The sequence below is a fragment of the Myotis daubentonii genome, chromosome 12 (genome assembly GCF_963259705.1).
Source record: "Myotis daubentonii chromosome 12, mMyoDau2.1, whole genome shotgun sequence".
NCBI classification, from domain to species: Eukaryota; Metazoa; Chordata; class Mammalia; order Chiroptera; family Vespertilionidae; genus Myotis; species Myotis daubentonii.
This window is the reverse complement of record NC_081851.1, coordinates 37,695,185-37,712,171: the sequence shown is the minus strand read 5'-3', so window position 1 is coordinate 37,712,171 and position 16,987 is coordinate 37,695,185. Positions and strand designations below refer to the sequence as shown.

Genomic DNA, 16,987 nt, shown 5'->3' with positions numbered 1-16,987 from the left:
AACTCTTGAGAAGCCAGCGAGGTCCTTCTGGTGCCTGCTCGGCGCCTGGGAAGATGTCTGATGCTGGGTGGGGAGGGAGACGGTGGAGGAAGACCCTGCCCTGAGGGAATGAAAGCTGAGCTGGTGGACAAAACCAAGACTTGAGTTCTGGGTCTCAGACCCCAAGTGACCCTGAAGCAAAGAGAAGGGACAGCTCCGTGTGGGGGTGGGGAGAGGCAGAGCGGCTTCCTAGCAGGAAAGACTTTGAGATGGAGCCTGAAGTGTAGGTAACTTCGGATCAGGCTGGCCTGGAAGGGAAGCCATGCCAGGAAGGGACAAGGGCATGAACAAGGGCATACAAACTATCATGAGAATGAATATCTACCTGGGAGTCAACAGAGAGAGTTGGGCTTAACTAAAGATTCTGAAATAAAGGAGTGAGAGAAAGACATAAAGAAGTCAGCTAGTGGAGAGTTTTGATTGCCTAAAATGTTTATGCCAGATCTGAAAGAGAATTAACTATTGCCACTGTTATAATGATCTATTATAGCCAACATTTTTCTGGTGGTTACAGACCTACACCATATCCACAGGCACTATTCTAAGCATTCTGCAAAGATTAACTCTCTCCACCCAGCTGAGAGGGTCGGATGAAGTCCTGAAGACACCGTGCAACTGTTAGGCACTGAACAATGAGGGTCATTATTGTGATTAATAGTAACGCTAATAAGAATATTATTTGGTGATTGGGAAGGCAGATCGGGTTGAGGATACGATGAGAAGAGAGAGAAACAAGTGAGGATTAAAAATGAAACCAGAGGCTAGATTGAGCCCAGGGCCCTGCGGGGGTGGGGGGAGGCCTGGGTTCCAGGGCTGCCCGTTGCTCTGCTCCCTCTCTGGGTTTCCCCAAGCTCTCCCCTCCCCTCCACCTAGAAGAGCCTGAAGCACTGAATTCTTTACCTTCCAGTTCTAGTTTCTTCCTCTCCACCTCTTTCTTGTATTCCTCCAGCTCCTGGTCAGTGAGTTGGCTGAAGGGGTTGGGCACCGTCTCTTCTGACTCATCTTTGGTGTCCGCGTCGCCCTTGGCCATCAGCTGGCTGTCTGTAGACTGAAAGTTAACCACAGAGTGTGTGTTGCTCTCTGAACGCCGGGGCCGGGGCCCGGGCCGAGCTTCCTTTCAGACTCATGTGGCTGCCAGTGGCCTGGCTGGGACCGCGTGGCATGCAGCTCCTCGGAAACAGCACAGGGCCTCAGGCCAGGACTTGTGCACTCCTCCCTACAGCTACCTCCCCCCAGACCCGGATTCTTTGCCGCTGCCTAGATGAATGCAGGGGATCCACCCTCTCCCCAGAAAATAAAATCAAAGGATGCTCCCAGGCAGAAGGAAGACACACCTTTATTGCAATCGTGCCTGTGGACGCTTGCAAGCCATCCCTATGCAAGTACAGTCAGCGGCCCAAAGCCAGTCAGCCAAATCCAGCAAGCAAAGCTTGGCTCAACCCGCTTCATGCCAGCTGTTCCCACCATGCCCCCCTCCCCCTCCCACCTCCACAAAGCAGCACAAGCTGTAGCACACAGCAGTGAAACACACAGCGGCTTCAGCGTTCTCGGTCCAAAGGGTTGGTCCTGTTTTGCACACAGTCATAAATGACAAGGGGACCAAGGTCCTGAATCTCGTATCTTCAACGGCCTGTACTGAGGTCCCTGTGGGGACATTGGCAAAAGCACCGTTTCACCACCTCTGGGGAGCCCCTTGCTCTGGGGCGCTCACCAGCTGGGTAAGCTTGTGTAAGCTTCAGGGACCCTTTGACCCCCAATAGCTCAGGACAGGTACTGAAGTTCGGCTCCACACTCCTTTTTCCTAAGCCAGCACCCTCACCTTGGCCCTCGTGACTGCAGTGCTGTGACGCTGAGGAGGAGCCAAAGCAAGGAAAGCATAGGGGAGGGGAGCCCTGAGCAGCTGGCCGGCACCGCGCACGTCAGGCCGTCCTTCTCATGAGCTCCTTCCAACAGAGGGCAGCCCTGGCCAATCTTATGGAATCATGGGGCTCACAAGAGAGGCCAAGACAGGATTCCAAGAAGAGCGACTCCAAGGAGAGCACTTGGTATAAATGGCAGAGTTTTTCACAGTTTTGCTCATTGTCTTGAACTCTCACCTCCCCCCAGTGTCATGCAGTATTTCCATCCTCGACCCTGTGGCACACTGTGTGTTCCTCATCTTGGCTGGGGGGGGGGGGGGAGTGGGGGTGGAGAGGATATGATGACATAACCTTCACATTTTTGCCAATGGACACCCACCTTATGGGCTGCAGCCTGACCAGAAATCACTGCCTCACCTGTTCGCTCAGCAGAGAGGAATGATTCCTGTATTTCCCCCTGTCTTCCTGCCAAGGAAGATGCCAGGCCCACCGCTAGTTTTCAATGAGCAGCAATTATTTCCAACATGAGCCAGAATTCTGACCTTGACCCCCTTCGCTAAGCACTAGACAAACACTGTTCTATCTCAAGCACAGAAACGACGACTTTATACTTTCTCACTCTATGCGGGTTTGTGTGCAACTACCTGCCCCCTCCCTTCTGTAGGAGCGCTGGTCCTTATATACACGCCTCCCCTCTGAGAGCATCTGAGCATCGTCCCAAAGCTACAACCTCACGATGCCGTATCCATGCAGAGGCCAGAAAAGCTCAGGGCAGGCAGGCCTGGGAGCTGCCAGCCACATTTCTGTGACCCCCACTTTGCAAGATGGTAATAGAGGGCAGAGTGGAGTTCCACGGGGGAAGCATGGACGTCAGCAGGCTGGGCAGTTGCTGCCCCACCCAAGGCCCACAGGGTGGGGCAGACACTGTCCCTGGTCCTCGCAGCATCTGTTTTGCAGCAAGAGCACCAGCACCCAAGATCACAGGGGAGTGGGCATGAGGACTCAGGGGTCCTGCCGCCCAGCCCCAGGCATTGCAGACTCGGAAGGCAAGCACGTCTCCCCTCCAGACAGGGGCCGCCGCTGCTGTACCGGGCTTCTGCTCTTCTCAGCGATGACGCTCGCCAGGAGCTGGGACTGGGGCCCCGCCGACTTCACATCCTGTCGGTTCTGTTCGCGAATCTGTGTGGAAAGGGAGGGGGAGAGAAGCTCAGTGTGCAGTGTCAGGCTGGGGACTTTGGGAGGGGCACCCCAGGGCATACTGGTGTCCAGTGTGGGGTGTGACTTGGGTCTGAACAGGTCCTCTAGCATTGGGGAGCCTGTCTCCCCTATTTCCAACACAGCCTGTCCACTCTGACACGGTCCCCTTGTCTGTTTCAGAGGGCATGCGCGGGTTAGACAACACCCGTCTCATTGACTCGGAGAAGGTACCCGAAGGAGGTGAAGAGTGAAAGGAGCCATCTTCAACCCTGGAGGGAGATTCTCACATTTTAATATTCCTATGAAGCCCCTGAGGGGTTTGTTTAAAATGTAGAATCCTGGGGCCAGCCCACACCTACACAATCTGAATCTCTTGGTGGGGCGGGGGGAGGGGGAGGCGACCCAGGAATCTGCATTTTAGACAAGCACTGCTGAGAGGCCTCACCCACACACTGAAACCCAGGTCTGGGAGTGTATCTGACCTACTGGGGGTGGTCAGCCACAACTGCAGTTCTTTTTTTAAAATATATTTTATTGATTTTTTACAGAGAGGAAGGGAGAGGGATAGAGAGTTAGAAACATCGATGAGAGAGAAACACCGATGAGCTGCCTCCTGCACACCTCCTACTGGGGATGTGCCCGCAACCAAGGTACATGCCCTTGACCGGAATCGAACCTGGGACCCTTGAGTCCGCAGGCTGACGCTCTATCCATTGAGCAAAACCAGTCAGGACCATAACTGCAGTTCTTAACATGACATTCGACATGTAAGTGAACTGTAAAGCAGAGGTGGGGCAGTAAATACCAAGGATTTTGAAATCTTGGCCAAAAGGATAATAGCATAAATAGTATAAACTTAACTAAAACTCAATTGGTGGGCAGATCTCTTAGACACATCGAATGCCTGAGGCAGACACCTCTCCTGGAGGAGGGTCCAACAGGGTCACCTAAGTACAGCACTCGGCACAGGGCCTGGGACAGAGCCAACCAACAGCAGTTTCCTTCCTGTGAGAGGCAGCAGGGGTGTTGGTACGTCAGGCGCATCCTCACCCCACCCCCACTCTCGAGGGAGACGGGATGGAGAGACAGCGAGCTAGCACCCTACCTTGTTCCGCATGTCCAGCACTTCTTGGGGGTCGGTATAGAGAGGCACAAATTGGTTTGGGTTTTCGATCCGTATTGGCATGCCACTACTGGATTTCTCCACCTCGTCGGCCTTCATCCACTGAACACACACAAGGCCAGGCGGGTGAGCAAAGAGCAAGGCCCACGTGTCCTCCCCAGTGGTCGGCCCCATGGGATCGGGGCCCACCGGCCCACACGGAAGGTCAGCAAGCCTCTACATACATGTGATCTCCCCTCTGTGACGTCTGTCTCCCAGAGCAGGAGCGCCAAGAAGGCCCCAGGGCAAGAGCCGTAAAGAACACGTAAGAGTAGGGGTCAGCCCCTTGGTAACCAGCCCTGGCAGACAGGTGGCCACTGCAGCTACGTATCAGATGGCGCCATGTTAATTTGCAGGGCTTCTTCTTCTTTGTTTAAAAAAATGAAAAGCTATTCTATTTGGCTGCCAGCTACTTTAATGTTAATGAAAAATCAAATTACGAGTTAGGATGTGTGTGTGGCGGGGAGGACAACGTAATAGAAATGAATATCCCACCCACCTACTGGGTTTGCATCAGATGTGCACTTCAAATGGTGGATACCCATCCTTGAACTTCCCAGGATTCCCTTCTTGATGTGGGAGCAAGAAGCAAAAATCAATTGCTCCTCGCTTTTGTGCTGCTGGGGGTGACCTGGTCCAGCCATCCTCTGGACCCCAAAACTCAGTGCAGAGGTACAAGAAACAGGTGACCAGAGGCTCTGTGGGCACGAACAACTGCTCCATATAGTAAACCCTAAGGGGGGCTTATAGCCCATAAACGTAGCCAGGCTCTCTCCCCGCACCCGTCTCCCCCAGCAGGGCCGCCCTCTGCCCGCCTTACTGTGGTCTTGGGCCGGGGGCTGCCCATGCTCCTCTGGACCTCGTCAGCCACGTTGACCCGCAGGTAGGTGTTGGGCGTGTTGAGCCAGCGGGTCTTCTCCTTTTGCTGCTTCTGGGCGTGCTGCCGCAGGGCGGGCACCGGGGTGCCGTCCTCCTCGAACACGAAGGCTGTGACTGTGGCCGGAATCTCCACCTCACTTTTGTGTTTGGTTTTCTCTTGAACAAAGGGGTGGCGGTATGTGTAGCCTGTTCTGTAGCCCTAAAAAGGACAAAAAGAGAACCACTTCACGTGGGGAAATGGTGTGTCTGCACCTGCGCGCCCACCCCCTCCCCAGGCACTTCACCCCCTTCTATCTAATGACCGGGTTTAAACCTAAATCCCACAGCACAGCCTGGGCCTTCTGCTTCTCTGGTGGGTCTAGGAATTGGTCCTCTCTGGGTGCCCCAACCGCTCCCTTCCTCCACCCCAGCGAGCCCTCTGATCAGGGCTGAGAAAACTGCTGGCACCTTGTGAGCGTGACAGGACTCCTTACCTAAACACAGCTCCAACTCTGCTGCTGCAGTGGGTCCCAAGCCTGGCTGCACCACGTTGGAACCACGTGGGAGCTTCAAAAATGCTGATGCGGGGCCCACCTCAGCCCTGCCCGTTTCGTTGGATGTGGTACCATCTGGCTACAGGATTTTTAAGTTTCCCAGCGGGTTCTGACAGTCAGCCCTCCCTTCCTCAACGCTAAGGCTCCTCAAATATTTCCCTCTTGGAACCCCGAACTCTGACTACAGGGCATTCCTGTCTCCTAAGCAAGACCATGTCCCACAAAGGTGGAACCAAGTGCCGCTCAGTGACAACGAACACCCGGGAATCTTGGCGGCTGACGGAGCAATTCTTAGCTCTGCCTGTCTTCCCTAACTCTGTTTTGCTCTTTTTTGGATTACTAGTAAAACCAGATGTTTTAATTTACATTTAATGGCCACTCGAATCCCTTCCTTGGTAAATTGTTTGTGTTCTCGGTTCATTTTTCTGCTGAGATGTTTTTCTTTTCCACACTGATTTGTACTAGCTCTTTACAAAGCGTTGACTATCATCGGTGTTGCAAATATTCACCCCCGTAGTTTGTCTTGTCGCTCTGCTTATGGTGGGGGGAGTGGTTTAGAAAAATGCAAATTTTGAATTGTAATGTAACCATAACAGTCAGTACTTGTCATCATGACCTCAGACTTTCCTGCCATGCTTGACAAAGTCTGCCCAGGACAAGAGCCTCAAGAATGTTAATCTGTTTTTTTAATGCCTGTAGGAGTTTTTTATGTTTTAATTTTTGATAAATCAGGGATTCGTCTTGCTGAAAGGAATGTGGTAGCGATTCACCTAAGTTTTCTTCTCCAAGTGGCTAGCAGTCTAGGTTTTCCGCTGCTTTATAAGACACCTGTTGGCCCTGTTAAGCGCTTCTGGATTCTCGAAGCTGCTGCACTGACTTGCCTGGCCGTTCTGCATTACCACTCCTCCATTTAGTTATGCTTTACCATGTGGTGGGACCAGTATCCCTAATTTATTTTTTTATAGGATTTTCCTAGACATTCTGAATTTCACCTGGAAGACCATTTCGCTACATCCTCACACATTCCCTGTTTTTAAAGGAATTACACTGAGTTTATTGGTTAATTCGGAAAAGTGACCTCTTTTCCCTATGGAAGCTTTCTAACCAAAAAATAAATTATAGCTCTTCACGGGTCCTGGGGCTAAGCCTCAACAGACTGGCCTCGGAGGACCATGGCAGGAGACTCACCAGGTTGTCCAGCATCCTCATGAGGGCCTCGAACTCGTGTTCCCCCAGCCGGCTCTTCTGCATGGGCCCGAAGGTGCTCCCCGCCCACTGCACAGAGCCCACCTCATGGGGGCGGTGTTTCTCCTGCTCCAGGAGGATGAGGTTCTCCACTCCCCCCGCGCTGGACAGAGCGGACACCTGAGGCAAAGAGCAGAGGGCCCTCAATCGTGTGTGCGCGCACATGCACATGTGTATACACACATACGCGCGCACACACACACACACCCCTCTGCACACTTACTTAAGCTCATGTGTGTAACGGAGAGTGGGGATAAGGGGAGGCTGTATTTGGCTTTTTTCTCCCAGAGGAAAAGCCACCCCCAATTTGTTGGGCAGGCACCCATTCCAGGGAAAGAGCTATTAGAAGTTCCTTTCTTAATGCCACTTCTTAGAGATTATAGAGGACATAGCAAGTGTTAAACCTTAAGTATAAAACAGTATAGAAAACTGAGAGTGACCTGGGTTACAGACCAACTTCAGACTGTGGTTGTTTCTGGGGAAAGTGGGAGCACGGGATTAAAAAGGGCTCTAACGGTGATGTAAAGTTTTGTCTGTAATATTTTATTTCTTTAAGAGGAAAAGATCTGAAGCATAAAGGCTGTTAATATTTGTTAAATCTGAGTGGTCGGTATCAGGTATATGCTATTATATTATTCTCTGCATTTTTCTGTGTGTTTGAAATATCTCCCATTAAAAAAAAAAGTCACTTGAGAGAAAGAGGCTGGCTTCCAGGCCATGAAATATGAGTGCAGCTCAATGGACTGAATTAACAGGTCAAAGGAAGAAGGTGTTGTCCACGATGGGATCAGCCAGGCAAGGAAACCCAGAGGAGACGAGGGAATGCTGACGGCGCACAGCCGGGCGCTGTGCCGGCGGACGCAGCTCTCACCGGCAGACTCAGAGTGTTTGTCCCACTGTCAGGCTCCATGGGGAGGGGATGATACAGGTGGTCAGACTTTGAGTATCAGGACAAAAGGTGTGTGTATACAGCAGGCTATTTTAGAATGATCCTAAACACATTCATCGATCTAACTAATTCCCTTATGTCTAAGTCCATGCTCGTCTAACAGTACATTCTGTTTACTCCTCATAGCTGCCACTCGGATATAATTGGTTATGATTTGGCTTCCTGGGCAAGTTCAGCTACAGAAAGTAGCTGAGCCAGGAGTTTTGTGCTGTGTATCGATACACTAGATTCTAATTGATATTTGATATCCCGTGTAAGCCTGCTTATTACAGAGGAGCAGGCTTATAAGCCTTCAGAGTTTCAGTTTTGGTGAAAGTCATATTTTTTTACTGAAAATGAAAGGAAACAGCTTGCTGATGAACACATGTCTATGAGCCCATGAGGACCCAGACGTGCCCTGGAGTGTTAAAGTCACCAGTGTAACAAATGAGACTTCTTGGAAGCAACCAGGCCACCTTTCCCAAGGAGACGCCATCACCCTGTAAAGAGGAGGAAGCTAGAACCCTAACTTTCCACGCCCTTTATATCCAAGACATGTGCCCAGTGGCAGGCTCTATTTTTAACCCTGAGAAGACAGAGACCTTAGAGGTGCTTTATTCCATCCTCCCTCCAACAGTAAGAGTCACGGGCTGCTTTCCAGAGAAGGTAGCCAGCTCCATGCTTGGGAGGCACCCATTATACAGCTGTCCAAGTGTTAGAGGGTCGCCGTGAGTTGACATAGGTGACAGTGAGCTCCCAGTCCCGCCCTCTGCTGCCATGTTTGCTAACTCTGAAGTCCCTCACGCCCAGCACTCAGGCTCAGCACACGGAACGAGCCCTCACAGGTACTGCACTCCACCTGGCTGATCAAGTTAGCTAGTTCCCTGAAGAGAGGTCCTGTCGGCCGACCTTTCCCACCAACCCTCACTGTCCTGAGAGGCAGTGCAAGGTGGTATAAGAACACAGACTCAGGCCCCAGGCTGCCTGGGTTTGAATCCGGGCTCTGCCACTTACTTACTGTGTCACTTTGGGCAGTGATTTGCCCTCTCTGTGCCTCAGTTTTTGTTTTTTATCTATAAAATGCAAATAGTACTACCTATCTCATGAGGTTTATTGAAGGTAATATTTGTAAAGCACTTAGAATAGCACCTGCTGCAGATGGAATGCAATGTAAGAATTTATGACAAATAAAGTACGAGGTTTAACATGGAAGGCTGAGAAGCAATATCCCCTGGTACTTGTCATTCACGGAGGAAAAGAGAACTGCCCACATCCTTGCAAGAGCTGCCTCCTCCCACCTCTCTCATCCTCCACTGGTTTCCATGGCGATGGGTAGCAGATGGAGAACTGCCGAGCTTCTCCCCATCTGCCTGTGAGCAGAGCAGGGAGCTGCCTCTCTCAGCTGGGGATGACCCAGTTTCCTGGAACCTCAAACTAATGGGGAGCAAAGAGAATACTGTCCCAATAGAACAAAATAGGCTCTGAGTCTCGAACCACTAAAATGGCCACAATCACAGTTGCTTGTTTGCCAAAGTCACTGAGGGAGAAAACTAGACCCACAAAGGAGAGAGAATTTCAATGCTGGCTGTTCAACCAGCAATGACCCGGCCAGATGCTGGGATCCCAACAGCATCTGCACTTTGCCAGTACCTGGGATCGTCCATGCCTTACACCTCGGGGCTAACCTTGCTGGGCTCCCTCCGCCCCCTCCTTGCCTCATTCCTCTCTAGAAGCCTCCCTGCCCCACCAGTTCAAAGAAGCCACTGGAGCTCCTCCAAGGTCATCTGCCTTTATCGCCTGATGCGTGTAAACAAGGTCACATCACACCAGTCTTGACTGAAAAGAAAGTGACAGCCGGCAGAGCCAAGAGAAGCAGCTAGTGAGCTGCCAACAGTGCCATCCTGCCTTTGGCTAAATTGCACAGTGCCCATTTCTGAGGGTCTGGAGCCTGGAAGAGACACCCTTCACCATGGCGGTGGGGTGGGGGGTTAATTCACATGAACATCTCCCTCCATTCATTCTTAGGGCTGTGCTATCTTTGCAAAGAGATAAGAACTGTTTCTCATGGCGGCCTCTTCTTCAGAAGGAAGGCAGGGAACTCTTAATGAGCTCGGGTGTGGGGTAGGGAAAGTGGGCATATCAGAGGCTCTGCCAGGTTCCTGCACCAGTCAGGGTCAGAGCTCAGGGCCAGTGTCACCGGTTAGGGGGCAGGGGGGCCACCACATCAGAAAGCACTGCTTTGGCCCTATTCCACCTTCTCCTGTTCTGACCACTGTTGGGTTTGATTCTCTTTTTTTTTTGGTGGTGGGGCGGGGGGGGGGGGGCGTTAATCTCATACCACCTCCTCTAACACCTCTTTATCACTGTCTTAACAACTATCCTCTCAACATATTCCTTTAAAAACCACGGAGGAGAGGAGAGGAGAGGAGAGGAGAGGAGAGGAGAGGAGAGGAGAGGAGAGGAGAGGAGAGGGGAGGGGAGGAGAGGGGAGGGGAGGGGAGGGGAGGGGAGGGGAGGGGAGGGGAGGGGAGGGGAGGGGAGGGGAGGAGAGGACAAAGAAGAGAAGAGAAAAAGAAGAGAAAAGAGAAAAGAAAACCTACATGTGTGGTGTCTACTGGGCATAGCCAGATGTAACAGGTATATGCCAGGCAATATATGAGCATGGTAAGAACTTTTATCATCCTACTATGGTTTCTCCTGCTGTCCCAGTGATGAGCCCAGGCAGCTCCCCATTCTGGACAATGACCCCCAAGAGTTGGGTGTTGGTTGTTAGACAATGGTGATGCATCTTTTAAAGCTACAACATTGCTTCTAAGTGTGAAACTTGAAATGAATCAGGTGGTGCCAAAGCAAAGAAATAGGGCCAGGCTTTTAGATGGCCAGGCTCACAGACCTCCCTGAGTCACAGCTAATGGCGGGGGTGAGGGGTGGCCTTTGCCCACCGGCCACTGTCAGAGCCGCTCCCCAGAGTCCCCAGGGGACTTGCTCACCTGTATCTCACATGCAGCCTGCAGGTGGAAGATCTTATAAAACGCCTCCTCCACAGTGTCACCGAGAGCAACCACGCCATGGTTTCTTAGCACCAGGATCTGTAGAGGAGCAAATGGCCAATTAAAACGTTAAGCCTTCTAGTTAAGAGGGAGGGAGTTTCATTTTATTCAGATCAAGTTCCATATCCAATCCCGGAGCACACACCCCTGCAATCCCTTGTTCCTTCTCCCTACACACACATCCAAAGGTAACATCACGTGTGATTTGAACTCTAAACAATCACCCTGAGAAATAGATGTTTTTTAATACTGAGACTAAGTAATTTGGTCGATTTCTTTGGGCAAAATCTTTGGGGTTTTAGGCCTTGGAGAGCTTAGAAGTCTAAGAACTAGTATTTGTGTTCAAGTAAATGGAATTATTTGATGTCCAGTATGAGGATCCAACCTCAAAAGCAACTTCTTGCCCTGTGAGTTAGTCAACCTGGGAGTCAAAACCCGAGGGGGTGGCTCTGTAAGAGGCAGCTCTGCAGAAACAGGTGGGGAACCTGAGTCCCTGATGGCCCGTCACGTGACCTCTCTGGACATTGGCTTCCCTCTCCATAAACTCAGTGAGACCTGGGCAGCTCAATGAATGAGGCCCTAGTGATCTTCTAGTCTAACCCACTGGCTTTATGAGAGCTGAAATAGAGGCCTGAAGAAATGGAAAGTTTCCCAGCTAGTTAGAGGCAGAATGGGAACTAGAACCCAGGCTGACTCACTGTTGGTGCGATGTTTCTGACTCAGTGGGGGCAGGCAGATAAAAGGAGGGGAAAACCCAGAAGTAAATTTATCCCAAGAGCTTGACTCTCCAAGGTTCAGGTGCCAAAAATCCTTCTTGGTTGGCTTTATGCTTGAGAACTCTCTGCAACCAGCCGATGCCCATCTGGGAGCTGGAGCACAGACCCATATACCGGATCTGTCCCTGCGGACCTGGGCTGAGGCCTGATCATCACATCCTCTCTCGCTGAAAACAGCTGGAGGTTTCACTCTCAGGTGCCAGAGAATGGAAAGAGATGATGGCTCTGGCCCAATAAAGATGCTGCAGAGAACAAATGCCCATCATTCGCACGCTTGTAGCAGCTCATGGGGGTGAGCAGCTCATCCCTCTCCGGGCGCTGCTCATGAGGCTTTAGAGCAGTGGTTCTCAACCTGTGGGTCGAGACCCCTTTGGGGGTTGAACGACCCTTTCACAGGGGTCGCCTAAGACCATCGGAAAACACATATGTAATTACATATTGTTTTTGTGATTAATCACTATGCTTTATGTTCAATTTGTAACAATGAAAATACATCCTGCATATCAGATATTTACATTACGATTCATAACAGTAGCAAAATTACAGTTATGAAGTAGCAACAAAAATAATTTTATGGTTGGGGGTCACCACAACATGAGGAACTGTATTAAAGGGTCGTGGCATTAGGAAGGTTGAGAACCACTGCTTTAGAGCAGTGGTCAGCAAACTCATTAGTCAACAGAGCCAAATATCAACAGTACTTCTTCAAAATAGACTTGCCCAGGCCGAAAACCGACTTCTGCACATGGGCCACGAAATTTCAATCGCACTGTACGTGCGCTCCCATGTGGTATTTTGTGGAAGAGCCACACTCAAGGGGCCAAAAAGCCGCATGTGGCTCACAAGCCACAGTTTGCTGACCACGGCTTTAGAGAATGTCAAGAGAGAATGGCAGGGCTTTCTCCTCTGCGTCAGAGACGGGAGGACAGGGACTCTTAGATGGGAAGTGACGGTGAGTGCCTTTCAAGGATGGGAGCAGGCATCAGCAACCCAAGTTCAGCTCCTAAACTTCCTGTGCTAAGCTGACCACCCCCAAATATGTATGTTATGAAATAGGTCATTAGACTTTAACCAAACAATAATGAGGTTTTGTTTTTCTCTATCAAGTTAGAAAAAAGTGATAACGGTCAAGTCTGGGGAGACCACAGAGAAGCAGCATTCTCATATACTAGACTGATGTTGCAGGGCAAACAGAACAATTTGGCCAACGTGATTTGGAAATTTTAAACGGTGCATCTGTAGACCTAACTGGTTTGGCTCAGTGGATAGAGCGTCAGCCTGCGGACTCAAGGGTCCCAGGTTTGATTCCGGTCAAGGGCATGTACCTTGGTTTCGGGCACATCCCCAGGAGGGGGGTGTGCAGGAGGCAGCTGATCGATGTTTCTCTCTCATCAATGTTTCTAACTCTCTATCCCTCTCCCTTCCTCTCTGTAAAAAAAAATCAATAAAATATATATATATATTTAAAAATGTGCACCTGTAGAAATTTACTCTAAGGAAATAATATACAAAGATAGATGGGAAAAGATTTTCATGACAGTGTTGTTTATATCAAGAGAAAATTCAGAGAAAAAAAACCCTTCCAATGTCCAATCATAAAGGAGTGTTCAGGTAAATGGTGGCACAGTCATTTGCTCAATGAAATATATTCTAATCATTTAAAATAGTGACGTAGAAAATATTTAATATCATACAAAGGTGTTTCCTGTATATTGCTAAGGGGGGAAAAAGGAGGATATATTTTATGATCCTAGTTTTGTAAATATATGTGACTATATTTGGGGAGTGTACCAAAATCTCAGGGTAGTGCAATAGAGAGAATTTTATTTCATTTTTTATGTATAATTTTTAAACATCATCCGATGAACATGTGTCACGTGTAACATCAGCTTTTGATAATCCCCCCTGAAACATCTTCCCGGAACAGCTGAGCCAAACCTTGCAGGTGGGTCCAAGGCACTTCTGCAGGTTGATCCGATCCACTTCCTGCTCCATTTCACCATTGAAGTTGTAATAGGCCATGTCCCCCACCAGCAGGGCGTTGTGGGAGACGGGCAGGAGGCCCCACTTCATGGCTGACACCTTCAGAGGGAGGACAGAATGGTTAGCGCCTGTAGCTCCCCCAGCGCCTCCCCTCAGAGTGGCACAGTCAACTCTACTATGGGGCTGGGTGCGGGGACCCTTTGACTCTCCTTGGCTCTGGTCTTGCTTTCTGGCTGCTTCCTCTAACATCCTTCCATCAGTTTTCACAGCAACCACATCGATATATCACCTTCTAAAACTGCTGCAAAGGATGACTCGAGAGAGCTATACCGCTGCCAGCGCCCTGCATTGCTCTTGTCCAAGGACTCTGGGAAGAGGCAGGGGGTGGTGGAGTTGGCAGCAGGCTGGGGCAAAGCGGGGCCCAGGGTCCCCTGGGGTGGGTTGGTGGAGACCCTCAGCCTTGAGGTCAGTGCAGAAACAGCCACAACTCCTCAGCCACAGGGAGGCCCATTGTAGAGCCGCATTTTACTAGCAAGGAGGCAGTAAGAGTGCCAGGGGGCAGGGTGAAAACCCTATTGCAACCCACGCCCCACGCTCTGCCTTTTATTTAGAGCCAGAGGTTTGGAAGAGCCTGTTGGCCTCCTTCACTCATTTTGCCCCAGGACTAAGCCCAGGCTCGGCACACTTGGCACAAACACACCATCCAGTCTTGGTCCAAGTTCGGGAAGGCCTCTGCTCGTAATGAATGGGTTTGCTGAGAAAACCAAAAACCAACAACCACAGGCCAGTGACAAGTCTGCTCTGCCCTGTCGGTGTGTGGCCTGTGGGGTGGGCATGATGGGGTAAAGGTTGAGAAACCAAAACTGCTTGCCTGCCGTCTTTCCAAGCGACGTTGCAGCGCCTTGGGCATACGTGGAGAAATTACCCAGAGACCCCGAGGGAACCGCCTGCTTCTTGGGGGGTGTGTGTGTCTTTATTCTACTCCCTCCCAGTTTTCCTTGCCCCATCCCCAGATCTCAGCCCACCCGGGCTATGAAAAGTGGGCAAGTCCAGGCTCCCAACATCGTGTCTTCTATCGCGATCTCTCCTCAACAGAGCCTGGGCTGGGGAAAAGGAGTGGGGGCAGGCGCCAGCCCTCAGTCCAACAGGGTGAATAGAGAGATGGAAGAGGAGGCATCACCTGGTGTGTGGTGCCAGTTTGTGTAAGTGGCAGGGTGGGGGTGCAGTGGGGCAGACATCACACACCTTCACCTTCTTTCCCCAAACCAAGACTTCTGTAGTCGGAAAGGTGGAGAGGATTAGGAACCCCACACTGGGTGGTCCTTCTCCTCACTTTGGTGTGAGTTCCAGGAAATCTTTCCAGATTAAATGATGGGATTGTTACTAGCTTGGGGGTCTTGGGTCTTAACTCAGGGGGCCTCTCAGAGCAGCAGGTCCCATGGGTCTGCTGCCGGCCTCAGGGAGGGAAATGCTGGCTGGAGAGCCGACACTCACCGCGGCCGTGGCCGGCGTGTGCAGGTGGATGATGCAGCGCACGTCGGGTCTGGCTGCGTAGATGGCCGAGTGCAGACAGAAGCCCGTGGTGTCCACCGGGAAGCAGCTGCTGCCTTTCTCCACCACCTCTCCCAGGATGTTCACCTTGATCTGGGCCAGGGAAGGAGAGAGGCTTACGGCCACAGGACAGGCAGAGGCCCCTCACGTCTCTCCCCAGAAGTGAGCCAGCACATGGCTACCCACTGGCGTTCATTCATCCACCACACCTGAGCAACGCTGTGCTTGGTGGTGGGGGAGAGACCCCTCCCCGCCCCTGCCCTGCCACAGAATCGCCCCTGCATCTGACAGTATACAAGCTAAGGCAACACCTCCTTCTCAGAACACTCCCCAACGCACCCAACGCAAACCCAAATCCTGAAATGAGTCCCCTCCTAACACCCTCTGACGGAGGTCCCTAGGGTGCAATCTCCCTGCAGCTGGCATAGCCTAATTCTTCAACAACAGGTGTGCCCTGGCGTTATTAACAAGCTAGAGTTTAGTTTCTAAAAATCACAACAGCTTTGGCCCTTGAAATTGTAACACCATGACATTCTGAATGCAGCACACCGGGCAATTCCACAGACTTCCCACCATCCCATTCCAGAAGGCCCAGCAGACAAGGTGGTACCAAAGGAAGGGACAGACTCGTGTGGGGAAGGGACAGGCTATTGACATCATTTGTTTAAGCAGAACCATCAGGAAGGTGTTCAACAATCCCCTTACAAAATGCATGTTCTACGAATGAACATGACTTCAAAGCGGCTGACCGCTGGAAGTAGCAGCAACACTCCCATCTCAGGTACCTCTCTCCAGCCCAGCTCCCACATTTCCTCAGAGGTGTGGCCTGCTCAGAGTTCCCTCTGATCTCATGCAATCCTTATATTCGCCTTGGATGTGTGATCTGTTGTCACTTTAAGAACCTCTATAGCCTTGCCTTGGCCAGGTGGCTCAGTCGATTGCAGCAGCATCCCATACACCAAAAGGTTGTGGGTTTGATTCCCAGTCAGGGCACATACCTAGGTTATGGCTTTGAGCTCTGATTGGGGCATGTATGAGAGACAACCGATCGATGTTTTTCTCTCTCTCTCCTTTCCTCTCTCTCTAAACTCAATAAAAACATATCCTCAGGTGAGGATTTAAAAGAAACGAATCTACAGCCTAATATAATAGCCACTATCCCATATAGTGCCTTTGTCCAAATGAGAAGAGCCCCCTCTTGAGGACAGCACCAGGGGCACAGGTCTTGGTGTGTGGATGGCTTCCATTGAGCAAATTTGAAACACAAGCCCAGGGGAGCACAGGTTGGTTTTCACCCTTCCCCCTCCCACCAGCCAGGCTCTCTTGTGCAGTGCATGACCTGTACAACCATACACAACAGCACTAAGTCTACACACTCACCCTGAACATCTCATGCCCATGACTCTCAAAGCTGTATCTCTAAGCCATAGCTCTTCTGAGCTGGGATAAACCAAATGTCAACTGACTTCTTTCCTGAACATGCCACCAGCTCAAACTCAACCCCAGCTGGTTGCCAGGCCCACGAAGGCTGCTGGACCAAAATTTCCTTCCTGGCTGATTGTCACAGCCCCAACTGGTTGTCGTGATGACAGTTTGCCTCCACACAGTTGTCAGAGGGCAATTTATACAATGGAAACCTGACTGCATCACTCGTCCGCTGACAATGCTTGAGAGGTTCTGCCTGCCCAGCAGAATAACGCTGAAGTGCCATAAGAGGCCTGCAGTGCCATTTATCACCGGGTCCCTATCACCTTCCCTGCCTTACCTCCAGACTCAGCCTCTCCC

At 51.0% G+C, this 16,987-nt stretch overlaps 1 protein-coding gene across 1 annotated transcript in view; it reads right to left on the bottom strand.

Annotated features, from left to right (window-relative positions):
* The window catches only part of ADD2 (adducin 2), a 94,105-nt gene that overhangs the window by 11,014 nt on the left and 66,104 nt on the right, over positions 1-16,987 (bottom strand). Inside the window, exons 7-14 of the mRNA XM_059659496.1 lie at positions 15,146-15,295; positions 13,607-13,750; positions 10,833-10,931; positions 6,858-7,034; positions 5,078-5,335; positions 4,201-4,320; positions 2,988-3,077; positions 940-1,087 (exon numbers count right to left, since the gene is read on the bottom strand). Coding sequence (XP_059515479.1) covers positions 940-1,087; positions 2,988-3,077; positions 4,201-4,320; positions 5,078-5,335; positions 6,858-7,034; positions 10,833-10,931; positions 13,607-13,750; positions 15,146-15,295 — 1,186 coding nt within the window. The remainder of the gene's footprint in view (positions 1-939; positions 1,088-2,987; positions 3,078-4,200; positions 4,321-5,077; positions 5,336-6,857; positions 7,035-10,832; positions 10,932-13,606; positions 13,751-15,145; positions 15,296-16,987) is intronic.